The sequence below is a fragment of the Moschus berezovskii genome, chromosome 9 (assembly GCF_049115385.1).
Source record: "Moschus berezovskii isolate FMDL1 chromosome 9, NW_MosBer_1.0, whole genome shotgun sequence".
NCBI lineage: Eukaryota > Metazoa > Chordata > Mammalia > Artiodactyla > Moschidae > Moschus > Moschus berezovskii.
In genome coordinates, this window is record NC_142468.1 from 91,681,995 (window position 1) to 91,707,314 (window position 25,320).

Below are 25,320 nucleotides of genomic sequence, written 5' to 3' on the forward strand. Positions count from 1 at the left end.
ATCTATTTCACTTAAGAAAACTGTTCACTTTCTTTCTCCTCAACAAACAAGTACAAAACAAAGTCTGAACCAAAGTATAAATCACATTTCTTTTATTATATACTCTGACATTTTTTTCTTCTTTACAACTCATATAACTCATTTTTAAGGAAATATGATAAGCCCAACAAAGTACACTGTTAATTGGACTGGGGCTCTGATAAGTGTTAAACTTCTCTGAATAACTTTCTCTCCTGTGTAACTTTTTTTTTTTAAAACAACTCCATACAGAGCCGCTGGTTTCAGAAGTGGTTTTACAGAGTTTCCCACCTTTGCCATCCTGCGAACTTTTGGATGTCAATGACGAGCAGACTCTTCCCAGGCTGATTGAAGCATTAGAGAGACGACATCACCTACGACAAATGATGATTGATGAGTTTAACAAGCAGTGTAAGGGCAAACTGTTTATAGTCATTTTAACGTGAGAAATTTGCAGGGAGTTTTGTGTTGGGACAGCATCTTCAAGGAAGGGTTATTTTGTCTCTGAACTTAGTGGCCCCCAAGGCATCATTTTATATCCTAAGACTGTAAAGCAGAAGATCAAAGTGGATGTGAATTTCTCCCTTTTAAAAATTAAGTCATGATGAAAGGGATAAGAGCTTCTTAGCTCTTACTAGATATTTATATGTAAGACATTTAACATGTATTACATCATAATAACTGTATCTTTGAGAAACTTAATCCTTTATTTCTAGTTTCCCTGTCTGCAAAGTAGGATTGTAATTGTTCCTGCCTCAGAGGGAGGTTGTTAAATATATAAGGATAAATGAGATAGTGTATGAAAATCATGTATGACATCCTGGTACACAGGAAGTGCTCAATGAATGTATGTATTCTTATCACCATCGTAAGAAAAGTGTGAGATAAATGGTGCTTAAATCTCCATTTTGAAATGAAGAAACATGCTCAGAAACAAATAACTTGCCCATGTCACATGACTAGTGAATGGTGCATAGGGATTTCAATTTGAATTAACTGTCCCTGAGTCTGATGCTGGGAGGGATTGGGGGTGGGAGGAGACGGGGACGACAGAGAATGAGATGGCTGGATGGCATCACCGACTCGACGGACATGAGTTTGAGTGAACTCTGGGAGTTGGTGATGGACAGGGAGGCCTGGCGTGCTGTGATTCATGGGGTAGCAAAGAGTCGGACACGACTGAGCGACTGAACTGAACTGAAGGCTAGTGTTACTTCTGTTCCTGCATTTTTTCTGAAACAAATTATTTATGCTATAGTGCAAAATGAAAGACTTAAGTGTTTTTTCAGTAACAAAAGTGTCTCTTTTGTGGATTTGAGAATCAAACTCTTGATTTCCTTCCAGACTTGTTTTCTGATTATATACTATCAAAGAGGTATTTGCTGAAGAGCTTTATTTTATATAAATATCAGTTATAAAAGTTGACTTCACCACTTACTTTGGGATTGGAGTAAACTTGGCCTGTGTATTTTTGTTTCAGCTATTACTTTTAAGGCTTTGTTGCAAGAATTTGACAATGCTGTTTTAAATAAAGAAAACTATATTCAAGGAAAACTAAATGAAAAAGAAAAGGTGATCTCAGGACAGAAACTGGAAATAGAACGACTGGAGAAGAAAAACAAAACTTTAGAATATAAGGTTGGTTTGGGGATTATTAAATGGATGTACGTGCTGGACATTTAACACTGGTCTTTGACTGAGCTGTTCTGCTATACAGGCCTGCAGCTGCTGCTTCCTTGGGAGTTATCACTTGGTTATTTACGAATCTTCATCCCATTCCCCTCATAGAGGAACTGTTAGTGAAAGGCAATAAAAGGGTAGAGTACTCTTTATGAGACAGGCCTTTCCAATTGAAGAGAATGTTCTGGTGTTTTAGTTTTGATTATAAATTGCTTTTTGATTTACTATAGAGGATAATTTAGGGGCTACATGATTCATTCTAAAGAGAAGCTAATCTCAACCAAAACTGTGTTCTCTATTCTGAAAGTGGCCTTTATAAAAACAAAATTTTAGGCCTTAATTTTAGGAAACAGTAATTTTCACATGAAATCAATTATAACTTCATCTTTCAGTGAGGAGCTTGTTTAAAAGTCCTCATTTCTAGGATCAGAGATGGGCATTCAGATGAAATTTTAGAGGAAAAGGTTTTCTCCATGACTCTTCTTTCCATAACTATGCTTGCATAGGCAGATTATGAGAGAGATTACTTTAAAGCTACTTGAAATGTGTACACATCAAATATTGAACATAATGGTCTACATTCCCAGGTTGAGATTTTAGAGAAAACAACGACCATCTATGAGGAAGATAAGCGCAATCTGCAACAGGAGCTTGAAACCCAGAATCAAAAACTTCAGCGACAGTTTTCTGACAAACGTAGACTAGAAGCCAGGCTGCAAGGCATGGTGACAGAAACAACCATGAAGTGGGAGAAAGAATGCGTGAGTGTCATCCCTACAGCACTCATCTCATGGATGACCGATTTCTAACTGTAGGGTTCTGAATGGTTTGTACGGGGGTCCCTGGTGGCTCACACGGTACAGAATCTGCCTGCAATGCCGGAGACCTGGGTTCAGTCCCTGGATCGGGAAGATCCCCTGGAGATGGGAATGGCAACCCACTCCGGTACTCTTGCCTGGACAGAGAAGCCTGACGGGCTACAGTCCATGGGGTCTTGAAGAGTCAGACACAACTGAATGACACACACACAGTGTTTTAGTGGTGGTGGCAACAGCAGCCGCTACTCAGTCTCTTTTACTTTTTTTCTCTGCCCTTACAAGTCACAGCAAATTAATTAGCATTATGAAGAACTGTCATCTTTAAGAAATAAAATGTTCAGGTAAACTAATGCAGTTGGTTTGGTATAACTGAATTAGACTACTTATTGCCATTCATAACCCTTCAGGAGCGTCGCGTGGCAGCCAAACAGCTGGAGATGCAAAATAAACTCTGGGTGAAAGACGAGAAACTGAAACAACTGAAGGCTATCGTTACTGAGCCCAAAACTGAAAAGCCAGAGAGACCCTCTCGGGAGCGGGATCGAGAAAAAGTTACTCAGAGATCTGTTTCTCCATCACCTGTACCTGTAAGTCGTTTGCAGTTGTGTAGTAACTTCATAGTACTAGAGAAGATTTGTTCAGATCAGCTGACTGTTTCTATGAGAATCAACTAGCTGACTATTTCTATGAGAATCAATTTTTTTGTTTTAAATTTATTATATTTCTCAAATTTCTATTTATACTTAAAAATTTAGTATAAACACAAATTTAGTGTAAAATTAGTAATTCAGTACAAAAATTCTTAAAAACAGACTAAGTTATAAAAGAATTATGTCTTCATGAGGTAAAATTATAGCAAAGTAATGAATTGTTTCTCAGTTTTTCAACTCCTGCTCATTAATTTCTCTTCAATTTTTTTAGCTTTCTAGTAACTATATTGCTCAGATTCCCAACGGCCAGCAACTCATGAGTCAACAGCTACATAGGCGCTCTAACTCTTGCAGCAGCATTTCTGTAGCTTCCTGTATTTCGGAATGGGAGCAGAAAATTCCTCCGTACAACACACCTCTCAATGTCACATCTATTGCGAGGCGTAGGCAGCAGGAGCCAGGACAAAGTAAAACTTGTATGGTGTCAGACAGAAGGCGAGGGATGTACTGGAATGAAGGCAGGGAGGTGGTTCCTTCGTTCAGAAATGAGATAGAAGTAGAAGAGGATCACTGCAGCAGGGTTAGTGCCAGTTAACATTTTAAAGTGTTATAGCAATAGAGTTTAATGTTGTGTGTTTTTGTAACTTGGTTCTGAACGTTCACCGGAATGATGGGTGAGCTCTAATATAAGCAAGGTCTGATTTCTGTTAGTTTGAAAGATCAAATCACCCTGAAACTGAGGCCCAGCTCTTCATCTGAAAAAAGCCTAGCTGCATTTGGCACAGAAAGTGCCTCGTGTTCAGTGAACACGCGCTCTTCTTCAGCTGCATGAACTGATGAGCATCCACAAAATCAGTGACTGTCTTAGAACACATTTTCCATTCTTTTCTTTTGGCTTTTCTTCCTCAAATTGGATTTTTTACTTTTTTTAAATTTCCATTTTTAAAACTGCTTTTCCTGGACTTTTATTTTTAAAAATAGGCATGTAAATCTCTTTTTTCTCTTCAGCCTTTGACAGTAAGTCATAGACTTTGTGTCTTACATAAACAACCACAATCTTCATCACACCTGAGAAAGTTAGTGGTGTCCCAATAATGCTTTTTCATTTTGCAAACCTTGGTCCTATCAAGGTGAATACATTATATGTGGTTATTATCTCTTTAATATTTTCAATATAAAATCCTTCTCTTTTTTTATTTTCATGATATTATTTTTTGAGGAGCCCAGGCCAGTTGTTTTATAACTGCTGAAGGAAGGTTTACATGTCCAATAAATTGCTTTTAATCTCAAGGCCTTTGTCTCAGTTTAGAAGAGCTCTGCCTCATTCAAGGTTGTTTAAACAAATTCATGTTTATATTTTCTTCTTAAAGATTAAGGTAAAATTTTCCTCTTGAATATGAGTAAGTTGACAAAGTTAATATTGTGAATCTACATTTAGTAAAATTATCTAAGAATTTTTCTTCTAAATAATTCAATCTTAAATATTTGCTTTAGATTTTCTTATTGTATAATTTAGAGTACAGAAAATATTTCATTTAGGTGGCCTGCATTCCTGATTATTAAGGGATGATAATGAATTACAAGGTATTTATCAAAGGCAACAAATAAGTCTAAAGTCGCTTAAGCCTAAATTCTTTACTTTGCAGATTCTGCTTTAAACCTTTTTGGGAAGCAAATTATATGGTGACTGGTCTTTCTGATCAACTCTAATAAATCCTCCTTATTTTATGCAAATTTACAGACTGAAAACTATTCAAGGCCTACTTATGCCTGGTCAACATTAACGTATCTAATGTAGCTATGAGATATTTAAGAGAATTTACTAGAGATCCTTTAACTTCTTCATTTGAAATCGAAATCTCTTTAGAAGTGCAGCAGAATACACATCTAGGTTTGCTGGTCAAAAATTATGTCAGGTGGACTCAATTTATACTTCAGTGAGGAAGAAAGCTTAAATATTATTTATTTCATAAATGACAGCAAAGTGTGAGTAAGAACAGTCATCTTTCCAAAGTTTGTTTCACGATGTCTGTCTTGCTAAATGCGTTTGAGAAAACTCACCTTTGTTCATGAGGTCATGAGAACCTCTTTCTTCCTTGTTCAGCATTAAGCCATTTTAAGAATGGGACGTTTCCTGCTTGTTGTGAGGCAGGTATCCTTAGTGGCAAACGCTGCTGCCCATGTCTTGGTGTCGTGATTTTGTCACTGGTGCATTTGTTTCTTACAACTGTACAGGGGAAATACTTCAGTTCTTCAGATACACATTTTAAATTAGGTGTCCACACTTGACCGGTTTTGAAGGATTTGACCTGTGACAGACATTTCATTTGCTTTCAGTTTTGCAAACAAAAACTGCAAAGTTACAAAGAAACTATTAACTACGTGCTGTATGTGATTTTCCCCCCTTAGGTTGAATGTGCTAAACCTAACTTTCCTAAACTCATATAACATTTTACTGGAAGTATCTAGTTTTTTATTGCATGATAGAGACTGATTTGATAGTGAATTCTTTATCTGGTTCTTGGAACATTTATGAAATGTTTGTGAACTTTTCATAAAGTTCTGAGATTTTTAAAAGTATGAAGAAGTACTTTATTTACATTCTTTTAATCATTTTATACACAAGGTTCTTAAAATACTTTGTTTTTTAGCATATATGTACTATACAAGCTCCATCAGCTTTTGCTAGGGGAGAGGTCTCTTTTTTTAATAGGAGTATTTTCTCTTTTGTTTAGAGGCCTATGATATGTTTAGGGCTTTTTATTGATCTTTTTGAAGCTTTTAATGTAGTTGCGAACCTAATGGATTACTTCACAGTAGCAGGAAAAAATACTGGTTTTTGATCAAGAATGCAAAAATGAATTATTTGTCCTAAACACCACCTACGCAGGAAAGACTAGCAGCATTACCAGAACTTTCCCTTCCACTCTTTGTTGAAAGGGAAGATCTTTAGTAGAATATACAATATATACATAAACTGGTATTTAAAGATGTTTGTTGGTTTTGTGTTTACATACAAAGAGAACATTTAAATTGCTTGAGTAACATAGCTTTTGAAAAGGTTCATACATTTGTTTTCATACTGACACCAACTAAAGTAGCCAAAACTGCTGCACTTCTAATAGTACCCTTAAATTAATTCTGGGTTATGCTTGTTTCTTGATTCCTCTCTCAATCTGATCAGAACGCACCACCAATTCGTCTGCGACACAGACGATCACGCTCTGCGGGAGACAGATGGGTAGATCATAAGCCTGCCACTAACCTGCAAACTGAGACAGTCATGCAGCCACATGTCCCCCGTGCCATCACTGTGTCTGTTGCAAATGAAAAGGCACTAGCTAAGTGTGAGAAGTACATGCTGACACACCAGGAACTAGCCTCCGATGGGGAGATTGAAACTAAGCTAATTAAGGTAAAGATCTGCACAAGAGAAGGAAGTATTCAAAAAACAAAAAACCATTTACTCTTCTGTTCCTTTGATGACACATAGGCATTGTCAACTAGAAGATAAATAGGTATTTGACAAAACCTTTTTGTTTGTTAGAAAACTCAAGTTACTCCTTGGGTGTGAATCTGCTAAACTGGAACTAAATCTGATAAATGTGTTTGTTAGAGGAACTCCAGATATATACTTTTAATTAATGTGCAGTTTGTTTTAAATCAAAGAACTCCTGCCTTTGGCTTAAGAGTACTGTCATTCAAGGGAATTCCTTGGCAGACCAGTGGTTAGGACTCTGTGCTGTCACTGCCAAGGACCCTGGTTCAATTTCAATTCCTGGTCTGGGAACTAAGATCTCACGAGCTGTACATAATGGCCAAAAAAATAAAGACTGTACTGTCACTTGTGTATGAGAGAAGGGGAACATCCAAAGCAGAAAGTATACTGCCTTAGAACATTTAGAAATTTGATAGATTGCTTGATCTTTAGTGTAGTTTTAAAATTACTAATTGAATAAAAAGGAGTGTTATTTTCTGCAAGTAAGAATGCTATTAATTTTACTGCATTGGACTTTTTTAGTGAGACATATGTACACAAATCTTTAAAGTATTTTAAGGTACAGACCCAGCAGTCCAAGCACCATCTGGTTTTGTGGATGGGAGCTTTCATATAAGTCTTAAAATCACTTTGAAATATATATGTATGTTTATCATTTGGATGTATAAAAGTGTAATGGTGATCTTTTCTCCTGGCTGTAGGGTGATGTTTATAAAACAAGGGGTGGTGGACAATCCGTCCAGTTTACTGAAATAGAGACTTTAAAACAAGAATCACCAACTAGGTAAGTGAGCATCAAATTGCTTTGTTTAGAGGGCTGTAATTTTCTTAGCTGCTCATTCTGAGGAACATACTAGCCTGTAAAAATGTGTCATTAATTCTCTGAAGGAGTATATATGCTATTTCTCCGTTTCTAATATTTTTCCTGTTCTTAGATGTAAAAAGTAACTTGCGTCGTTTCCTTTTTCTGTAGTCGAAAACGAAGATCATCTACAGTAGCACCTGCCCAACCAGATGGAACAGAGTCTGAATGGACTGATGTAGAAACAAGGGTAGGAGTGAAATATTTGTAGGGTGTCATATATGAAGCCCCACAGCTATCGCTTTTCATGCTCTTTGAAACAAACAGCTGAAGTTTGATCTCACATGGCCAGTGCAGCCTGTAGCCAAATTAGAGAAGGTATTTGTATTTCTGCCCTGGTCTTACTGGATGGAGCTCTTCAGTTCGAAGCCCCTAGTTTTTAGTGTAGTGGGTCTGTGCCCAAAAATCAAGTAAGAGAGCATCACCCTAGAAGAACAAGAATGTCCATCAAGCTGATGGGAACTCTCTCAGGAGCAGAACTGTTATTCCTGGGGACAGATTCAAATAAAGAGTGTGGGAAGGTGGGGGCCAGGCTCCAGCCTTTACACTGACTTTCTGAGGAACTCTTTCTGATGGACAGTGAGCTGGCCTGGCTGGTCTCTGAAGCCCCGCACCTCACAGTTCTCCTTTGTGGTTTGCCCCCAGTGCTCTGTGGCTGTCGAGATGAGAGCAGGCTCTCAGCTGGGGCCCGGGTACCAGCATCACGCGCAGCCCAAGTGAGTACTGACCACGTGCGGCCTCTCTCTCTGTCTGCCCTCCCCACCACCCCTGCTCCCGACAGCCACCTTTTTTTTTTTTTTTGAAAGAGGATCGATGTGGTTTTTGTTTGCCCTCTGGAATATCTGGGCCCTACTGGCAGACTACAGTAAGCAATAACAGTGCTGAGAACCCTGGGGGTTGGATAGAGCAATTAGGAACCAGAGTGAGTGTTCTTACAGCTCTAATTTGCAAGTGCTCATAAAGCTTTCAGAGGCCTAAGGGAGATCACCTCTAAGGAGGGGAGTTTGGGGCCAGGGGTGATAGCTCCTCACATAATTCATTCTTTCCTAACCTGCCTCCTGTTATAGCAAGATGTGTTCGTTAAAATAAAATGGACTGGTGACATTTGTGGTAGGGAAAGCAATCACAAAGACATACCCAAGAGTCTGGCCCATTCTTTTACTATTTTAACCCCCTTTTTTTTCAAATATCTAACTATACAGGTCCATGTGTCCATTTTGACACATGTACGTACTCTTTAGGCAGTTTGGAAAATCAGTGCAACAAAATGGGAAGTCTAATTAAATACTAGATAAGCATATTTTATTTGCTTGCTGAGAAGGACTTTAACTTTTCCCATGATAAAACAGGAATTCTCTCAAAGCCCGCCTAAAGATTCATTGCAAAATTCAACACTAAATGCTGGCTTTCATTTTAGGCGCAAGAAGCCATGAATTGACAGTTTCAATAACAAAAGAACATTTTCATCATTTGTGTTGGTGATTTCTCCAAAGCAGTGCCTTCTTGAAAACCATCTTATAAAACTCCAGCTTTGTTGAAAATCACGGACCTCATATGTCATCACACACTGGCCTCCATCAGGGATTCCTCTGTGGCTCCAAAGATATCTAGGATTCTACAAACTTTTTATATTATACATCTTGCCATATTTAATATTAATAGCAGAGAAAGACCCCTCTTTCTCGTTGCTGTATGAACTTTTTTATATTGCATTTTTTGTATATTTCTTGTATACTTATAAACTAATTCATGCATGTGTTTGTCTTGGATGATTAAGGAAAAATATATCTAGATCACGCTTTGCTTTTTATTGTGACTTTTCCACCTGTTGTCTGAATATTTCTTAAGGATTTATAAACAAAACATGCTGCTATTGATTAGCTGCGAGAATGCACTTTAGACATAAATTGGACAATTGAACCTGAGATGTCAGACTCGCCAATACTAAAACCGTTTTAGGAAGGTGTTTGGAATTTTGTATGTATGTACTTTCTGACACTTAGATATGCCAAATGAAATAAAAGCACTAAGAAATACAAGGATATGTGATGGTAATTTAACACATACGCCCAGAACCTAGCATCGTGCTTTTCATTTAGCTGGCAATCATTTGTGGGAGGAATTAAACAAAAGCACTAGAAACTGCTGTCACCATGCTGAGGATACCTGTTTCTGCATGCAAAGAAACAGGTTTGAAAGGGACTGTTTGCTGAAAACCAGGAACACCCTCCCAGCCCACGCAACCCGCTGGTGCACTGCGGTCCACAGGCCATCCTTTGTACATAAACTGTGTTTGACCTGGAATCCTCCTTTTACTTCACTCAACTAACTTAGGGTTTCAAGAACAGCACTCAATCTCCAGGTATGAAAATTTTAAATTATTGGTATTATACCTAACTTACATGTGCAGATAAAAAGTAGAGGAGCAAGTGATGGCAGCATCATGGCAGTGTGAGTTGTTCCTTTTCTTCTTTTATTTACAACTAACTGGTTGTTCATGGGCTTCCCTGGTGGCTCAGACAGTAAAGACTGCCTGCAATGCAGGAGACCTGGGTTCGATCCCTGAGTCGTTCATAACTGAACAAAAGTTTCTCTGTACACTACACCAGAACATGCAAAAGATTTCTACCAAAAAGTGCTTCAGAACGTAGGTGGGGAGACCTTAGCAGGACTGCGGACCCAAGAGTTCATGAGCCTGCCTCACCCCCACCTGCTGGGGGAGGGGCGGGAAGTGAGACGGGAACGTGTGGGCGGACATAAGAAACCAGTTTGGAGGCCGAAGAGGAGCAGCAACGCTGGGCTTCCACTGCCAGTGACCACAGCCACCTCCCTCAGAGGTCTTAAAGTGACTGCCTCCAGCTGTGCACAGCTGGCGGGACCTGTTTCTCTCCAGCAGCACTAATTCCTCAGCAGCGACGAGTGGGAGTGGGGAGGCACTGAAGGGCCTCACTCCCTGCTGCCTGCCTTGGATTTCAGCGGGAGGTCTGTGTATGGCCCTCTGGGGGGCTTACGGCAGTGAAGGGTTCCTCCTGCCTACTGCAGACAACCACAGGTGTTAAGCCCACACTTGCCCCACTCTGCTGCCAGCTTTTTCTAGGCTGACTTTTTCTAGGCAGACTCTCCCTAGCATGGCCCTAGAGCCAGCGCAGGTAGAGAAACCAAAAATTGAGCTATGCCGCCACCTTGTGGAGAACAAAAGAAAGGTTTCTAATGGTCAGCGTTGAACTGGAACATCTAACAACTAGTAAGAAGGAGGTGTGCTCCTGCAGCTCAATTCCAGAAAAATAAACAACCCAGGGATTCATGGGGTCGCAAAGAGTCGGTCACGACTGAGCGACTGAACTGAATCAAAAAATGTGCCAAAGACCTAAACAGACATTTCTCCAAAGAAGACATACAGATGGCTAACAAACACATGAAAAGATGCTCAACATCCCTCATTATCAGAGAAATGCAAATCAAAACCACAATGAGGTACCATTTCACACCAGTCAGAATGGCTGCTATCCAAACGTCTACAAGCAATAAATGCTGGAGAGGGTGTGGAGAAAAGGGAACCCTCTTACACTGTTGGTGGGAATGCAAACTAGTACAGCCACTATGGAGAACAGTGTGGAGATTCCTTAAAAAACTGGAAACAGAACTGCCATATGATCCAGCAATCGCACTCCTGGGCATATACACCAAGGAAACCAGAATTGAAAGAGACACATGTACCCCAGTGTTCACCGCAGCACTGTTTATAGTAGCCAGGACATGGAAGCAACCTAGATGTCCATCAGTAGAGGAACAGATAAGAAAGCTGTGGTACATATACACAATGGAGTATTACTCAGCAATTAAAAAGAATACATTTGAATCAGTTCTAATGAGGTGGATGAAACTGGAGCCTATTATACAGAGTGAAGTAAGTCAGAAAGAAAAACACCAATACAGTATATTAATGCATATATATGGAATTTAGAAAGATGGAAACAATAACCCTGTATACAAGACAGCAAAAGAGACAGATGTATAGAACAGTCTTCTGGACTCTGGGAGAGGGCGAGGGTGAGGGTGGGATGATTTGGGAAAATGGCATTGAAACATGTATATTATCATATGTGAAACGAATCACCAGTCCAGGTTTGATGCATGATACAGGATGCTCGGGGCTGGTGCACTGGGATGACCCAGAGGGATGGTATGGGGAGGGAGGTGGGAGGGGGGTTCAAGATGGGGAACACATGTACATACACCCGGGGTGGATTCATGTCAAAGTATGGCAAAACCAATACAATATTGTAAAGTAATTAGCCTCCAATTAAAACAAATTTATAAAACATAAAAATAAAGTGGGAAAAAAAAAAGAGGCGTACTACTTCAAACTCAGTGGAGAGGCACATTTTACCAAACTGAAAAAATCACGGTGACATGGTATCCCAAAGAGAAAAACAATAATTCTTCAGCAACTGAATTCACAGGCACAGAATACTGTGATCTGATAAAAATTAGAAACAGCTGTGATGAAGGTACACGAAAGCTTAGGCAGTTATTTACCAAATATAGGTGTTATTTACCAAATACATTGAATTTTCAAAAAACCAAATTCTTCAGCTGAAGAATTCAATGAATGAGATCAAGAATATGTAAAAAGCTTAGGGAATCAGGCAGATGAAATCTGGGAAAGAATTAGCAACTTGATTCTTAAAGTGAAGAAAACCTAAGAGAACTTTCATACGTGATGAGATGAGAAAAACAAATGTGAGAATAATGGTCTATCCAAAGGAGCAGAGGGAGAAGGGAGCAGAGTGTGTATTTAAAGAAATAGCCAGGAATTTCCCGAGCCAGGGAGGAAACTGGACACCCTATTATCTCAATGCCAACAGACCTTCTCCAATTACATCAAAAGTCATTAAAAAATCATAAAGGCTACAGTGGGGAGAAAAAGTAACTTACAAACGAATGCCTGCAAGGCTATCAGTGGATTTTCCAGCAGAGATTCTACAGGCCAGGACAAAGTGGAATGTCATATTCAAAGTGTGGAAGATAAATACGGCTGGCCAAGAATACTTTATCCAGCAAACCTGACCTTCAGCTATGAAGGAGAAATAAAGGCTTTCCCAGACACACAGAACCTGCCTTACAGGCAATGCTAAAAGGAGTTCTTCAGCTGAAATAAAATGATGCTAACTAGTGACACAGAAACAAGTGAAAGTGCACATAAAAAGAGGTAAACTGACATCAGAAGTATAAAAGGGGAGGGATAAAAAGGGTTGAACCATTACAGGAGAATGGAAACGATGCTATCAGCATGAAAAGGACTATTTTACTTATGAGATGTATTACGAAAGCTACAAAGTAAGAGGTGAGTGGAAAAGCTGGCTTGAAACTCAACATCCAAAAAACTAAGATCACGGCATCTGGTCCCATCACTTCATGGCAAATAGAAGGGAAAAAAGTGGAAGCAGTAACAGATTTTTATCTTCTTGGGCTCAAAAACCATTGCAGATGGTTGACTGTAGCCATGAAGTTAAGAAATGCCTGCTCCTTGGAAGGAAAGCTGTGACAAACCTAGACAGCATATTAAAAAGCAGAGACATCACTTTGCCAACAAAGGTCCTTAGTCAAAGCTATGGTTTTTCCAGTAGTCATGTATGGATGTGAGAGTTGGAACATAAAAAAGGCTGAGCGCCGAAGAACTGATGCTTTTGAACTTGGAGAAGGCTCTTGAGAGTTCCTTGGACAGCAAGAATATCAAACTAGTCAAGTCTAAAGGAAATCACCCTGAATATTCATTGGAAAGACATGCTGAAGTTGAAGCTCCAATACTTTGGCCACCTGATGTGAAGAGCTAACTCTGGAAAAGACCCTGATGCTGGGGAAGATTGAAAGCAAAAGGGGGAAGGGGTGGCAGAGGATGAGATGGTTGGACGACATCACTGGATGCAACGGATGTGAGTTTGAGCAAACTCCGGGAGACGGCTGAGGACAGAGGAGGCTGGTGTTCTGCAACCCATGGGGTCACGTCATGACTTAGTTGGACACGACTTAGTGACTGAACAACTGCCATCACCACAAAGCAAAAGAACAGAGGCAAGAAATGTTATAAAGAAAAAATGAGGAGCAGGCTGAGCAAAGCACTGAGGAAAACCACCGCTTTACAAAGGCAGGAACAGGAGAGAGAGAAAAAACAAGGCAGATGATAAGATAGCAACAGTGAGTCCTTATCAATAGTCACTCCAAATGCATGATGTTACTTATAAGCAGAAGCCAAAAAAAAAAAATTATAGAAATGAATCCATTTACAAAACAAACAGACTCACAGACTAAAAAATAAATTTACCAAAGGGGAAGGATAAATCGGGAGTTTGGGACTGACACACACACTTCTATATTTAAAATAGATAACCAACAAAGACCTACTGTGTATAGCACAGGGAAATTTGGTCAATACTCTATAATAATCTAAATGGGAAAAGAATTTGAAAAACAACAGATACATGTATATGCAGAACTGAACCACTTTGCCATACACCTGAAACTAGCACGTCATTCTTAATCAACTACACTCCAATATAAAACATACATTTTAAAAGAGGACTGAATCAGGAAGAAACAGATACTATGAACAGGCCAATAATAACCAAATAGATTAAATTAGTAATCATAAACCTAACAGAGAAAACCACAGGACAAGAAGGCTACACTGAAGAATCATCAACATCAATCCTTCTCAAACTCTTAGAAAAATTGAGAAGGGAATACTTCCAAACTCATTCTATGAGGTCAGCATTAATCTGAAACCAAAGCCAGATAAGGACACCACAAGAAATGAAAATGACAGCTCAGTATCCCTGATGAATATAAAACAGAAAATCTCAATAAAGTATCAGCAAACTGCATTCAAGAACACTTAAGAATTGTATACCATGACCAAGTGGGATTTATGCCTTGTATGTAAGAATGGTTCAACGTATGTGAATCAATAAATGTAACACACATTAATAAAAGATAAAAATCACGTATCATCTCAATAGATGCAGAAAGACTGTGACAAAATACAATTTCCTTTCATGATAAAAAACCTTAGCAGACTGGTGCAGAAGGAACATACCTAAACATAATGAAGATCATGAAAAACATACTTTCACTGGAAAAAGAAAGCTTTTCTTCTAAGATCAGGTATAAGACAAGATGTCTACTCTCATTATTCTTATTCAATATAGTATTGGAAGGCCTAGCTAGAATAATTAGGCAAGACAAAGAAATCTATCTGAATACAATGAAAACACTACCTTGAAAAGATATCTAACCCCCATGTTCATTGCAGCATTATTTACAATAGCCAAGACATGAGTCCACGAACCAATGAATGGACAAAGAAAACATGTTATATATAATCACAATGAAATACTATTCAACTAATAACAAGGAACAAAATCCTGCCATTTGAGACAACATGGATAAACCTTGATTACATTTTGTTAAGTGAGGTAAGTTAAACAAGTACTGTCTGATGTAACTTACATACCCATCTGAATGCAAAGTTCCAAAGAATAGCAAGGAGAGGTAAGAAAGCCTTCCTAAGTGAAATCCAAAGAAAGAAAGGAAAATAATAGAATGGGAAAGACTGGAGATCTCTCTGAGAAAATTAGATAGTGTATTAAAAAGCAGAGACATTACTTTGCCAACAAAGGTCCGTCTAGTCAAGGCTATGGTTTTTCCAGTGGTCATGTATGGATGTGAGAGTTGGACTGTGAAGAAAGCTGATCACCGAAGAATTGATGCTTTTGAACTGTGGTGCTGGAGAAGACTCTTGACAGTCCCTTGGACTGCAAGGAGATCCAACCAGTCCATTCTAAAGGAGATCAATCCTGGGTGTTCATTGGAAGGACTGATGCTAAAGCTGAAACTCCAATACTTTGGCCACCTCATGCGACGAGTTGACTCACTGGAAAAGACTCTGATGCTGGGAGGGATTGGGGGCGGGAGGAGACGGGGACGACAGAGAATGAGATGGCTGGATGGCATCACCGACTCGATGGACATGAGTTTGAGTGAACTCCGGGAGTTGGTGATGGACAGGGAGGCCTGGCGTAATGTGATTCATGGGGTTGCAGAGAGTCAGACACAACTGAGCGACTGAACTGAACTGAAGGGAACATTTCACGCAAAGATGGGCTCAATGAAGGATAGAAACGTTATTACGGATGTCAAAGAAGCAGAAGATATTAAGAAGAGGTGGCAAGAGTACACAGAAGAACTGTAAAAAAAGATCTTAATGACCCAGATAAGCACAATGGTGTGATCACTCACCTAGAATCAGACAACCTGGAGTGCCAAGTCAAGTGGGCCTTAGGAAGCATCACTATGAACAAAGCTAGTGGAGGTGATGGAATTCCAGCTGAACTATTTCAAATCCTAAAAGATGATGTTGTTAAAAGTGCTGCACTCAATATGCCAGCAGATTTGGAAAACTCAGCAGTGGCCACAGGACTGGAAACAGTTTTCATTCCAATCCCAAAGAAAGGCAATGCCAAAGAATGCTCAAACTACTGCACAGTTGCACTCATCTCACACGCTAGCAAAGTAATGCTCAAAATTCTCCAAGCCAGGCTTCAACAGTACATGAACCGTGAACTTCCAGATGTTCAAGCTGGATTTAGAAAAGGCAGAGGACCCAGAGATCCAATTGCCAACATCTGTTGGATCATAGAAAAAGCAAGAGAATTCCAGAAAAACATCTGCTTCATTGACTATGGTAAAGCCTTGGACTATGTGGATCACAACTAACTGTGGAAAATTCTTAAAGAGATGGAAATACCAGACCATCTGACCTGCCTCCTGAGAAATCTGAGTGCAAGAAGCAATAGTTAGAACCGGACATGGAACAATGGACTGGTTCCAAATTGGGAAAGGAGTACGTCAAGGCTGTATATTGTCACCCTGCTTATTTAAATTATATGTAGAGTACAGCATGAGAAACGCTGGGCTGGATGAATCACAAGCTGGAATCAAGATTGCCGGGAGAAATATCAATAACCTCAGATATGCAGATGACACCACCCTTATGTCAAAAAGTGAAGAGTAACTAAAGAACCTCTTGATGAGAGTGAAAGAGGAGAGTGAAAAAGTTGGCTTAAAACTCAACATTCAGAAAACTAAGATCATGGCATCTGGTCCCATGGCAAACAGATGGGGAAACAATGGAAACAGTGAGAGACTTTATTTTCTTGGGCTCCCAAATCACTGCAGATGGTGACTAAAGCCATGAAATTAAAAGACGCTTGCTCCTTTGAGGAAAAGTTATGACTAACCTAGACAGCATATTAAAAAGCAGAGACATTACTTTGCTAAGAAATGTCTATAATAGTCAAAGCTGTGGTTTTTCCAGTAGTCATATGTGGATGTGAGAGTTGGACCATAAAGAAAGCTGAGCGCCGAAGAACTGATACTTTTGAACTGTGGTGTTGGAGAAAACTCTTGAGAGTCCCCTGGACTAAAAGAAGATCAAACTAGTCGATCCTAAAGGAAATCAGTACTGAATACTCACTGGAAGGACTGATGCTGATGCTCCAATACTTTGGCTACAGATACAAAGAACTGACTCACTGGAAAAGACCGTGATGCTGGGAAAGATTGAAGGCAGGAGGAGAAGGGGAAGACAGAGGATGAGATGGTTGGATGGCATCACTGACTCGATGGACATGGGTTTGAGCAATCTCTGGGAGTTGGTGAAGGACAGGGAAGCCTGGCGTCCTGCAGTCCATGGGGTCTCAAAGAGTCGAACGTGACTGAGTGATTGAATCCAAACTTGTAAAACTCGAGAGTATTACGGTGGTTACTTGGGCATAGGAGGGGGAAGGCCCCGACGGATGTTAACTTTACTACATGCAGCAAGTATAAATAAGCCCTAGAGATATAATGCACAGTACAGTGAATATAGACAACAGTACTGTACTGTAAGCAGCTTCCCAGGGAGCTCAGTGGTAAAGAATTTACCTGCCAATGCAGGGGACACAGGAGACATAGGTTCAATCCCTGGGTCGGGAAGATCCCCTGGATAAGGAAATGGCAGCCCGTTCCAGTATTCTTGTCTGGGAAATCCCATGGACAGAGGAGTCTGGTGGGCTACAGTCCATAGAGTCATAAAGAGTCGGACATGACTGAGCACACACACACTGTATCATAAATGTCAAACTTGCTGAGAGACTAGAACTTGATTATTCCAACCAGTAAAAAGAAATAATTACGAAATGTGATACAGGTGCTGATTATTACTATGTGCATGTGTGCTCAGTCGTGTCTGATTCTTTGCAGCCCCATGGACTGCAGCCCATCAGGCTCCTCTATCCGTGGAATTTTCCAGGCAAGAATACTAGAGTGGGTTGCCATTTCCTTCTCCAGGGAAATCTTCCCCACCCAGGGATGGAAGCTGTATCTCTTGCATCTCCTGCATTGGCAGGCAGATTCTTTTATCACTGCACTACCTGGGAAGCCCAATTATTACTACAAAGGCAATCATTACAATACATAAATGATCTAGTTATACATTACAAGATGTTGTATACCCTTAAATTTACACTATGTTACATGTCAAATGTATTTCAATACAAAATGAAAAGTAGATTTTTGCAATTGTAAAAAAAAAGACAGCACTAGATAATATAAAAATAATTTGCCACGAACCGACAAATTCAGTGAATTTCCATGACAACCATATGTGCTAAAGCACTTCGGTCATGTCCGATTCTGTGTGACCTTGTGGACTGTAGCCCGCCAGGCTCCTCTCTCCATGGGATTCTCCAGGCAAGAATATTGGAGTGGGTTGCAATGCCCTCCTCCAGGGGATCTTCCCCACCCAGGAATCGAACCCAGGTCTCCTACACTGTAGGCAGGTTGTCTACCACTAGTGCCACTGGGAAGCCCAGAATATCTATGTATTAACTATGCTCTTCTAGACATTTCAACAAAAAACATGGTTTGGGGACAAAATCAGAAATAGGACTATGGAACACCATGATGACACAGCCATTCTTAGCTGAACATACATTTTTCTGTGTGTTTTTTTTTTTTTGAGGCTGATTTTTTTTTAATTCCTAAAATTTTTACCAAATCACAAGTTTGTGTACACGACACACAGTGAGGTCAACCAACACCAAAACTAATTAGAGTCTGGAACAGAGAAAAGTTTATTACAGACTCATACAAGGAGATGGGCACCTTATGCCCTAAGAACCCCAAAGTGACTGAAAGCTTTCAGCAAGCCCCTTTCAAAGCAAAAGGTGAGGGGGGGCATGGTTAGTTGCTGCAAACTTCCTGGTGTCCGATCCTTTGTTCTTGAAGTCTGGTCATGGTCAGGTAATGATGTTCCTGTAAATCTCTACCAGATGAATGTTATTCTCTGTCCTGACCAGAAAGGGCAAAGTCCCAGGGCACAACTTTCACCCTCCAAGGTCCCCGTCCAGACTAAGAGGAGGTAGATCTCAGTTGGCAGCTCCTTCAGGGCCAGGTTCCCACATCCTGCCCAGCTATCGTCCCTGAGTTCACCCAACCCACACCAGCCCTCAGTCTCCTCAGGCTGCCCAAATGCGGGACACCAGGTCTCACAGATCTGCAACCCAGGCAGATGGCCACTGCCGGAAGGTCACAGACACAGGGTTGGGGGAGAGTTTCACCACTGCCTCAAGGTTTGCTGCTGCTGCTGCTGCGTCACTTCAGTCGTGTCTGACTCTGTGTGACCCCACAGACAGAAGCTCACCAGGCTCCCCCATCCCTGGGATTCTCCAGGCAAGAACACTGGAGTGGGTTGCCATTTCCTTCTCCAATGTGTGAAAGTGAAAAGGGAAAGTGAAGTCGCTCAGTCGTGTCCAACCCTTAGAGACCCCACGGACTGCAGCCTACCAGGCTCCTCCATCCATGGGATTTTCTAGGCAAGAGTACTGGAGTGGCTTGCCATTGCCTTCTCCGGCCTCAAGGTCTGGGCCACGGCTAATGGAGGCCCTTAGTGAGGGCTCTGGAGTTCTGTAGGACGCAGTCCCCAGTCTGTTCCCTGGGCCCTTCAGCTCACCTGTTGGCCCAAGGCTGGGTGAGCTGGAGGGCCTCTAGGAGAAGGCCTGAATCTGCCTCTTAACTCACTTTCCACCTGATGACCACCACACCACCAACCCTTGGCTAACTCGGTTCCCTAATGGTCCCCCATCAACAGTTACTTGTGAGCAGGGCTCACTGCGGCGCTGACCAAGAGCTGAGCAGGACACTAACAGTCGCTCACTGACAGCTGGTTGCTAGAGGGCAGGGCCCACTGAGGCAGCAGAGCAACGGCTGAGCAAGACCTGTGGCTCAGTAACAGGGAGCAGAATAAAGAGCAAAGCAACGGCTACCTGCTAAGGGCTGTGCTCATCTTGCTCTGTTACAAAATGACAGTTTATCTGTTTTTTAAAATTTTATTTCATTTTAATTGAAAGATAACTGCTTTACAATACTGTGTTGGTTTCTGCCATACATCAAGATGAATCAGACATAGGTCTATATATGTCCTCTCTCTCTTGAAACTCCCTCCCACCCCATATTTTTTTTTATTATTAATAGTGAAGGTGTGATATTATTCCTAGCAAAAAACATATCCAAACGTTACACGAAAAGACAAAATCCATTTATTTGTAAGCAAGGTAGCATGTTTGTTTCTAGAATGTTTCAGAGTACCTCTCTCAATAGCTGTTACTCTATTTCTTGACTATTTTTAATTTTTTAAAATGTCACATTGCTTAGTCTTTTGAAATACTTTTTTTTGGCCTCACTTCACTGTTTACGATCTTAATTCCCCCATCAGGGATTGAACCCGGGTCTCTAACAGTGGAAATGCTAGAATTCCCATGAAATAGATCTTAACAGGAGGTTTTTACTATGATATGGGAACACAGGGTAGTAGAATTTGTCTGAAGTGAGAGTATGTTCACTCCAGTAAGTCCCTGAAAGGGAAATGCATCAGCAATTGATGTTTTGCTTAAACAGTTACGAAGAATAGCTGTAGTTAACTGGGTGCTCAGTCTCTGATACGCTGTAAAGGTGTTATTTGTCATTTACAGGTGAAGAAGTAGACTGGAGGCAAAAGGGAAGTGGGTGGCAGAGGATGAGATGGCTGGATGGCATCACTGACTCAATGGACATGAATCTGAGCAAACTTCAGAAGACAGTGGAGGACAGAGGATCCTGGAGTGCTGCAGTTCATGGGGTAGCAAAGAGTTGGACACAACTTAGCAACTGAATAACATCATCAAACTAAAAAGCTTCTGCACAGAAAGTGAAACCATCAACAAAATGTAAAGGCAACCTACTGAATGGGAAAATATACTTGCAAATCCTGTGTCTGATAAAGAGTTAATATCCAAAACATACTAAAAATTCATACAACTCAGTAAAAAAAAGGACCCCAAACAACTGAATTTAAAAAATGGGCAGATCTGAATAGAGGTTTTTTCCAAAGAAGACAAACAGATGGCCAAACAGGTACTGGAACAGGTGCACGCCATCACTAATCATCAGGGAAACACTAATTAAAACCACCACTCACACCTGTTAGGAATATCTATTATTAAGAAGTGTTAATAAATGTTGGTGAAGATGTGGAGAAATGGGAACCCTGATGTACTGTTGGTGGGAATGTAAACTGGTGCAGGTACTATGAAAAACAGTATGGCGTTTCCTCCAAAAATTAAAATTAGTATAAGATCCAGAAATTCTGAGTTTTTACTTGAAGACAACGATAAACAGTAACTTGAAAAGATACCTGCACCCCCATGTTCCTCGCAGCATTATTTACAACATCCAATGCGTGGAAACAACCTAAGTGCCCACCAATGAATAAATGGATAAGGAGAATTATGTAACACTATTCAGCATAAAGGAATAAACTCTCGCCATTTGAGACAACAGAAATGGACCGCGAGAGCGGTATGCTAAATGAAATGTCTGACAGAGAAAGACAAATACCATGTGATCTCATTACATGTGTAATCTTAAAAAACAAACACGAAGAAACCCCAAACAAGCTCACAGATACAGAAAACAGGTGGTTGACAGGCGAGGATGGGGGGAGGGGAGCGAGAGAAATTGGCGAAGCGGGGTCAAAACCTACAAACGTCCAGTTATAAGTCAGTCATGGGGCTGTAAGGCACAGCATGGTGACTACAGTTAATAATGCTGTATCACATATTTAAAAGTTGCTTCTGAGTATACCTTATCACAAGAAAAAAAAAACTGTTGTCTATGAATAGTGATAGATGTTAACTAGACTTATGATGGTCACTTCCCAATATAAACAAGTATCTATTACGCTGTATACCTGAAACAAATGTCAATTACACCTCAACTTAAAAAATTGTAAAGAAAACCTCTCAGAATGAATCCAACACCAGTTTTCTTAGCTTTAAAGGACACAAAACAGCAGTAAAGCACCTGGCGAGACAGCAGCTACATCAAGAGGTCTTTTAACATCACAAGTGCAATTTCAAAGGTTTTACACCGAACCAGAAGGTCCTTTAAAAAAAAAAAATGAAGTGGAAAGTTCCCCTACATTCCTAATATATCTTTTATGCTTTGGGAAGGAAAGAAAAAAAAAAAGGACAAAATTTACTCATAACCCCCAAACCCATCCTTCTCTGCAAACAGAAGCAGGAAGCACTGAATTTAGTTAGGTTCCCAGAATTCAAATCCAGGTTCCGTCTCGCGGTAACACGGCATCTCGGAAAACCAAGACTATATTTTAATTTTGCCATTACAAAATGGAGATAATAGTACTTACCTCTTAAACTGGGTGAGGCTTAACTGAATCTTTGTAGAGTGTGGCCCAGTGCCTGGGACATAGTAGGCGCTCAAATGCCTCTGCTATTGCAACGCTGCAGATTTCCCATTTTCTCCTATATTCAGTATTTTATCGGAGACGCTGTTCTAGGCACCGGGACCTCCCGGCTAAACCCTCCAGCAGATCGCTGCCCGCCGAGGGTGGGCACTGGGGAGTGGGCTGACAACGTCATTAAATGACTGCTTAAGAAATGTCATACGGGCTACAGTAGGTGGGAGTGACGCCTATTTCCCTAGGTAACTTTTCCGTAAAAGTATTCTTATTGTTCACAAACCCTGAGAGTTTAACCCCCTACCAAACAAATTAGCATTCACAGCTGCCTGACAACTTTTTGAGCCCGCGAACTACTCACAGGTTTGCGCAGGCGTCTTCAGCCGGAAGTCGCGGTATGATCTATCCCCGCCTCTTCCGGCCACGCCTCTTCCGGAAATCACGGAGCCGATTGGTTCGCGTGACGGGTATAAGAGGCTGCGCGCAAGCGCGCGGTTCTCTTTCCTCCGCTGCCGCTAAGGTGCTCGGTTCTTCCGAGGAAGCTAAGGCCGTTTTGGGGTGAGGCCCTCACTTCATCCGGCGACTAGCACCGCGCCCGGCAGCTCCCATCTAGCATTCGCCCGCACCATGGCCTCCGTCTCGGAGCTCGCTTGCATCTACTCTGCCCTCATTCTGCACGACGATGAGGTGACGGTTACGGTGAGTGCGGGCCTGGGCCGGCGGCGTGGCGGCCTGTGTGGGCGGCCGGTTCCCCACCCTCGCAGGCGTCCGGGGCAGGCCCTTCCGGCGGGAGCGGCAGCCATCGACACCCGGCGGAGGGGCGGACAGGCGGGACGGGCACCCATCGGATGGACACATGTGCGGGCTGTCTGGGGCATCGGCCACGTGCCCGTCCTGGAGTGAGTGAGTTTCACTTACAGCGGAGCGCTCCGACTTTGAGAACTTTTTTTTATTTAAAGAAACGTGTGCAACCCGTGGGTAGCCTCACGCGCAACTATAACGTGTCCCAGGACAATATATCTTCTTTGGGTGTGATTTCCTTGGTCCTCTGAGTAGGCCTTGAGGGGCCTTGTGGGGCCTGGCTGTGTGGTGTGGAGGGGAACACTGCGCTTTGCTCCACCTCTGGCCTTGCCTCACAGCTTAAAATAGCAGGGCAGGTCCCAGCCTGTGAAATGGCAGCGATGAACTCGAGGCCTTGCAAAGTACCTGGCATACGGGAGCAGAAGCATTTCTTTTGCCTTAAGAGTGGAAGAAACGGTCGTCTTAGATTAGTATACCTGCAGTGCCAATAGAGTACTCGTATTGGTAAACAATGCTTTTGTACCCAGGTTATCAGTGATTTGCTTTCAATTTGCAGTATTTTGAAGACATTTAAGAAAGTGCTCTCTGATGGGGTGCCCGTTTTATTTGTTTTAGGAGGATAAGATCAATGCCCTCATTAAAGCAGCCGGTGTAAATGTTGAGCCTTTCTGGCCAGGTTTGTTTGCAAAGGTAAGGTGATGGTGAAAAGGTGATTTGGAGAAGCAAATTTTGGAAGACCTACTGATTTATTATATCAGGTGCTCCTGCTAACCTCCATAAGTGCTGGAATGCCCCACGTTTCACTGGACTTGTCCAGATAGAAGGTGTATTGCCTCATATTTCTTTCTCTAGGAGCTAATTATGGTTTTGCTCTGTGGTGTCTTTTTCTCATGGTCTCATACCCTGCTTTCTCTTTCCTTCTGTTCTAAAATCATGAGGAAAATATACTACCAGGTCATTCTTTCATTAAAAAAGGGTCATCCAAGATATACTATCCATGCTGTTCCAAGTAAATCCTGCCAGCATGGTGGTGACATTTTATTGATCGCTTATTCTGTATCGGAATATAAAAGACGAAGGAATGTAGCAGTGGCCACCTTCCACAGTGTAGGTTACTTAATCTCTGGCAAGTGAAACTAATAGCCTCTATTCATCTCCTGTTCTTCAGTCTTGAGAATGGAAACACTGTACCTGTATCTCTCTTCGTGAATTCCTTGGAAAAATTACACAGAATTACATAGAAGTCTTAAAAAAATAGAATTCACTGTTAAGAGGATTCATGAACTGTACTTGTAAGTTAAGCCAGCATTTCGGTGCTGTAACAGGAGGCCAGAACTAAGCATTTACCTGAATATGCACATGTGTTGCAGGCTTTGGCCAATGTCAACATCGGGAGCCTCATCTGCAATGTGGGGGCTGGTGGACCTGCTCCAGCAGCTGGTGCTGCACCAGCAGGAGGTCCTGCCCCATCCACCGCTGCTGCCCCAGGTAGGAAACTTGGTTATTGGAAGGAGGAGGGTGGAGATTAAAGGTATAGGGGCAAAATTGCTCTTCATTTGCTAAGAATAGATACATAGAAATCTTAAAACAAGAGGCATCATTTGATGAGGGAAAGCTAGGATATTTTTGACTATGTGAGTTGTAGGTCCTGGAGCTCTTTGGAGTTTTAGTGAGGTAACTGACTGTTTTTTTGCTTTGTTTTTAGCTGAGGAGAAGAAAGTAGAAGCAAAGAAAGAAGAATCTGAAGAGTCTGATGATGACATGGGCTTTGGTCTTTTTGACTAAGCCTCTTTAGTAACACATTCAATAAAAAGCTGAGCTGTTTGCTGCTGTTGGTTTTAACTGAGAGTTCTGGGGGGTGTTGTGTAAAAATGAGCTTTGGCTTTCAGTGTTTTCTGTCATGACAGGAGCTGGGTGCAACATTGAGAACTGCATGGGGAGGCTGGAGGAGAAAGGCTCAGAGCAGACATCTTGTCCAGATTACTCACATGACTTCATGATAAGGATCTGTTCTCTAGACCTGAATAAGAGTCACTGTTGGGCATGGGGGTGTGTCATCCAGATCTCAGATTTTTGAAAGATGAAGTAGCTCTGTGGGGAGGGGTGACTGAACAATGATGCAAAGGGTAAATTGGTTCACTTTTCAAAATGACAGA

The 25,320-nt window shown here is 41.3% G+C and overlaps 2 protein-coding genes and 1 long non-coding RNA gene across 7 annotated transcripts in view; 2 read left to right on the top strand and 1 right to left on the bottom strand.

Annotated features, from left to right (window-relative positions):
* The window catches only part of KIF23 (kinesin family member 23), a 45,774-nt gene extending 36,692 nt beyond the window's left edge, over nt 1–9,082 (top strand). For 2 of the 5 annotated variants that reach the window (XM_055436000.2, XM_055436001.2), the window contains 10 exons: nt 271–429; nt 1,499–1,656; nt 2,286–2,459; nt 2,924–3,103; nt 3,438–3,746; nt 6,351–6,581; nt 7,367–7,449; nt 7,639–7,717; nt 8,173–8,243; nt 8,945–9,082. In XM_055436000.2, the coding sequence (XP_055291975.2) occupies nt 271–429; nt 1,499–1,656; nt 2,286–2,459; nt 2,924–3,103; nt 3,438–3,746; nt 6,351–6,581; nt 7,367–7,449; nt 7,639–7,717; nt 8,173–8,243; nt 8,945–8,960 (1,460 nt within the window). In that variant the 3' untranslated portion in view covers nt 8,961–9,082. The remainder of the gene's footprint in view (nt 1–270; nt 430–1,498; nt 1,657–2,285; nt 2,460–2,923; nt 3,104–3,437; nt 3,747–6,350; nt 6,582–7,366; nt 7,450–7,638; nt 7,718–8,172; nt 8,244–8,944) is intronic. The other 3 variants (XM_055436002.2, XM_055436003.2, XM_055436004.2) reach the window with 2 other exon arrangements.
* On the bottom strand, nt 76–22,718 carry LOC129562641 (uncharacterized). The gene is made up of 3 exons (XR_008687235.2): nt 22,313–22,718; nt 5,228–5,475; nt 76–392 (listed from the first exon to the last, which is right to left on the bottom strand). It is a non-coding gene; the product is annotated as an uncharacterized LOC129562641 (long non-coding RNA).
* A 136-nt stretch (nt 22,719–22,854) lies between these two features.
* On the top strand, nt 22,855–25,006 carry RPLP1 (ribosomal protein lateral stalk subunit P1). The gene is made up of 4 exons (XM_055436006.2): nt 22,855–23,062; nt 23,780–23,854; nt 24,535–24,652; nt 24,870–25,006. Exons 1-4 carry the CDS (start codon nt 22,991–22,993, stop codon nt 24,947–24,949), a joined length of 345 nt encoding a protein of 114 aa, XP_055291981.1. The 5' UTR covers nt 22,855–22,990; the 3' UTR covers nt 24,950–25,006.
* The last annotated feature ends 314 nt before the right edge of the window (nt 25,007–25,320 follow it).